Raw genomic sequence first — 3,455 nt, 5'->3', positions numbered from 1 at the left:
TAGATAGATAGATATCTCCAAGTTGAAATATTTAATTCTTTGGAAAATCATGGAAAACTTTGTCATGTCGGCACTCTTAAAACTAAGCAGTGACTTTTCACCCTTTCTCCTATATTCTCCTTGTATTTGAAACACATAAAAAACACTAGCCTAAGCCACAATTGGTGTTCTTTCATTTTTGAAGTGAATTTTTTCCTATGCATCACAACAAAAGTTCTTATGATTTAATAATAACATTTAGTAGGTGGATTGAAGACCTACTAAAAAATTGTTTCTACAACACCAAGACATTTTTAAATCATTGAGTTTTTAATTTAATTTTTTATTTTTTTATTATTGAGTTTTTTAAAATAAAAAGCAGCAATAAATAAAACTAGAAGGAAGTATGATATTTAAAAATAAAGCTCAACTTATTTTGTAAGCCTGTTTTAAAAAATTCTAATCATTTAAATTAGTTTGTTCAAACATGAAGTCCTTCTATGGTAAAACTATACTATCTTCTGCCTCCATTTGTGCATATACTCTGCTAGATTTTGAAAAATAAAAACATATTGATGTGTTCCATGCCTTCTGAAAATTTGCATCTTAAGGCACATTTATTTAAATATTAATACTCTGGAAATATGTTGATATAAAGTCACCATAAACATCTCCTTAAAAAAAATTGGTAATATTTTACAACTAGGTTTGGGTTTTGATTTGGCATAGAGTACAGTGGATAATGATCTATAAGGACTCACAAAAAGGAATTCCCTGTATTCATGAAAACCCTAATACATGGATGAATAGAACTTTGATGACAGTAGCATATTTTGTTCTCTGAAGGCTTCGAAAACGAAACTTCAGGGACTATGAAGGAGAAGCTGAAGAACGAAAGAAACTTCGACAAGAAAATGGAAATGCACAAGCCATAGCATAATGAAGATAGTATTACAGGTTTGTGTTTTAAAAGATATCTTTAGCTCATATCCTATAATTATGAAAAATATAGCATCCATTATCTCAAGAGAAATGAGGAAAGTAAGTGTTCTTAATTATGGATACACTGTGAACACTGGCTACATTAAAGTGTTATTCTTTGAGCATGAGATGAAGTTTAATATTGAGAAAGGACTATATTATAAGGGGTTTAAAGATGAGGGAGACATAGACATCCTCTTCTGTGTGTTGTTTTTTAGTTTAGTTAATTTAGTTTAGTTTAGTTTAGTTTAGTTTTAGTTTAGTTTAGTTTAGTTTAGTTTAGTTTAGTTTAGTTTAGTTTAGTTTAGTTTAGAAAATAAGGTAAGGAACCAGAATACTAAAGGAAGTAAAATATGTGTCATAAGGAAGAAACCAATGGAATATGAGGAGTTTCTAATGAAAGATAGCAAGTATCCAATGAAAGGCGTTTAGACAGTAGGAAAGGATGGATATACTGGGTGGCATTGAAAGTGAGCCTCAAAGGACTGATGAGATTGGGACAAGCAATTATGAGAGGAAGATTAATACTGTGAGAGGCACTAGATAATTTTTGAAACTTGTCAAAAATGGTCTGTTTCAAATGGGTGTTGGGGGAGATAAGATGGAATGATAGGTTGCACTCACTTGGGGTAAGCCAAAGTCAGAAAGCTTGCACTACAGATTTGAGGTAGAGACAGTACATTGAACATCCTTCTACAGAAAGGAAGTAGGAAGGGAGAAGAGGTACAAATTTGAGGGAGTTCAGTTAGAGTATATATTGTAGTTTTTGTTTTTAATTATTTGTAAAGAGAGAGTTGAGCATGTTGTAAGGAGAAAGTAAGCAGATATGCAGAGGGATACTTAATTGATAACAAAATGAACAGCTAATGAAGCAAACATCCAGAGGAAGAGGGAGGCAAAGAGCTCAAGGACAAATTTAAAATTGGTCATAAGAAGGAACCCCATTTCCTCAGACATTCAGGAAAGATGTCACATCCTTAAGTCATTGATTTCCTACCTTCAATGGGTTAAGAATTACTTGCGATGCTTATTAAATATGCATAGTCCTAAGCCAAATCCTAAATTGACTAAATTAGTATTTCCATATTTAATTACCACTCTAGATGCTTGCAGAACCAGTACATTTAGCATGGGTTAAGCGCAGGTATTATGTTCTGAGCCTATTATAGAATTAGCTCAAAACCTCATGAAATGGGTAATTATCCATGCCAGTGCTATACTCAGTACTTATTGCATCAAAATTTATTAATATATGGGCTTAATGTGCTGAAGCTAAGACCACCAACATGAATAAGGGTAGATTTTTGGTTACTTAGCGCAACCGAGATTTCTCAGAGTAGATCCCAGCTGGTTTTAGGAAAAAGAATATGCTGTGCCAGCACATAGTGGCTGCTTATTAACTGGTGGCTACTATTATTATGCCCTCAGTACTAATTATCCTAAATTAACTGTATAACACAAATACACTAAGACACTTAATCTTTGTTTTTAATTATGTCCACTGCATAAATTTGGTTGTGGAAATCATTTATCGTGAGTACTGTTGCTTTTTTTTAAAGCAGAATTTGATGAAACAGGTTTGAGCATATGCAGTCTTCTAAGTAGGCATGGAACCGAAGGAGATGTGAAAGGGGAATTCACAAAGCGATAGTTTGTCTCTGAAAAACAGCATTTTTCATAAGACATCCTAGAAAAAAAATTGACAGAAATTCTGATTCTTAATTATTCTTTGACATTTTCTTAAAGTTATATTGGAATTGAGCTTCTAACACTTTATTTTATTTTTGTACAGGGTATCAGATCCAAGTCACTGCCAAGTCACAACTATGAGTGATGAGCTGGTTCCTCTTTTCAGTGGATCTTACGAAACCAGAACCTTTTTGTTCTGATTGTTTAAAACTTTCAATTGTCATTTTTTGTGCTAAGTCTTATTTCTGTACATAAAGATGCATAGAGAGAAAAAGTATTTTTTCAAGTTGTAAATAATTTATTTAATATTTAATGGAAGTGTATTTATTTTATAGCTTATTAAAGTTTTTTAATCAAACAGATTGAGAGTTTGAATGTTAGTTTTGAGATTGCAAGACTCTAGGGTATTTTTCCCCCAACACTTAGGTGGTCATTTTAAAAGGAGTTCCTTTCCATATTTTACTGTATTTGTGTTGCTCTTCACAACTTATTCCTTTTCTTAGAAAGCACTGTTAATGGGAAACTTATAAGCTAGAGTCAGTTAGTCCTCCCATAAATACTAATATCTCAAACGGGCCTTTCTTATTTCATGTAGAACTTATTCCAAGTCCTGGTAATTATAAAAGCTTCTAAAATAAACATGTGGTACTACCTTTCTGTTACAGTAGACACAGATATTATTTTTTAAAAATCCACTGCTCATTATCATTATCACTATAAATAAGAAGGAGACAAGAATAGGCTTGAATATTACAATGTGGCATTTCAAGAGAATCGGGAAACATTTAGATTTGAGATTTCTTTCC

General features: G+C 32.2%; 1 protein-coding gene across 1 annotated transcript in view; it reads left to right on the top strand.

The window, feature by feature from the left end:
• Nucleotides 1-919, top strand: part of AREG (amphiregulin) — a 7,234-nt gene extending 6,315 nt beyond the window's left edge. Inside the window, exon 5 of the mRNA XM_006907652.1 lies at nt 826-919. Within this exon, the coding sequence (XP_006907714.1) occupies nt 826-919 (94 nt within the window). The remainder of the gene's footprint in view (nt 1-825) is intronic.
• The last annotated feature ends 2,536 nt before the right edge of the window (nt 920-3,455 follow it).

The sequence above is a fragment of the Pteropus alecto genome, unplaced genomic scaffold, assembly GCF_000325575.1.
Source record: "Pteropus alecto unplaced genomic scaffold, ASM32557v1 scaffold161, whole genome shotgun sequence".
Classification (NCBI taxonomy): Eukaryota; Metazoa; Chordata; class Mammalia; order Chiroptera; family Pteropodidae; genus Pteropus; species Pteropus alecto.
Note: the sequence above shows the minus strand (reverse complement) of the source record. Positions and strands in the feature narration are given on the sequence as shown.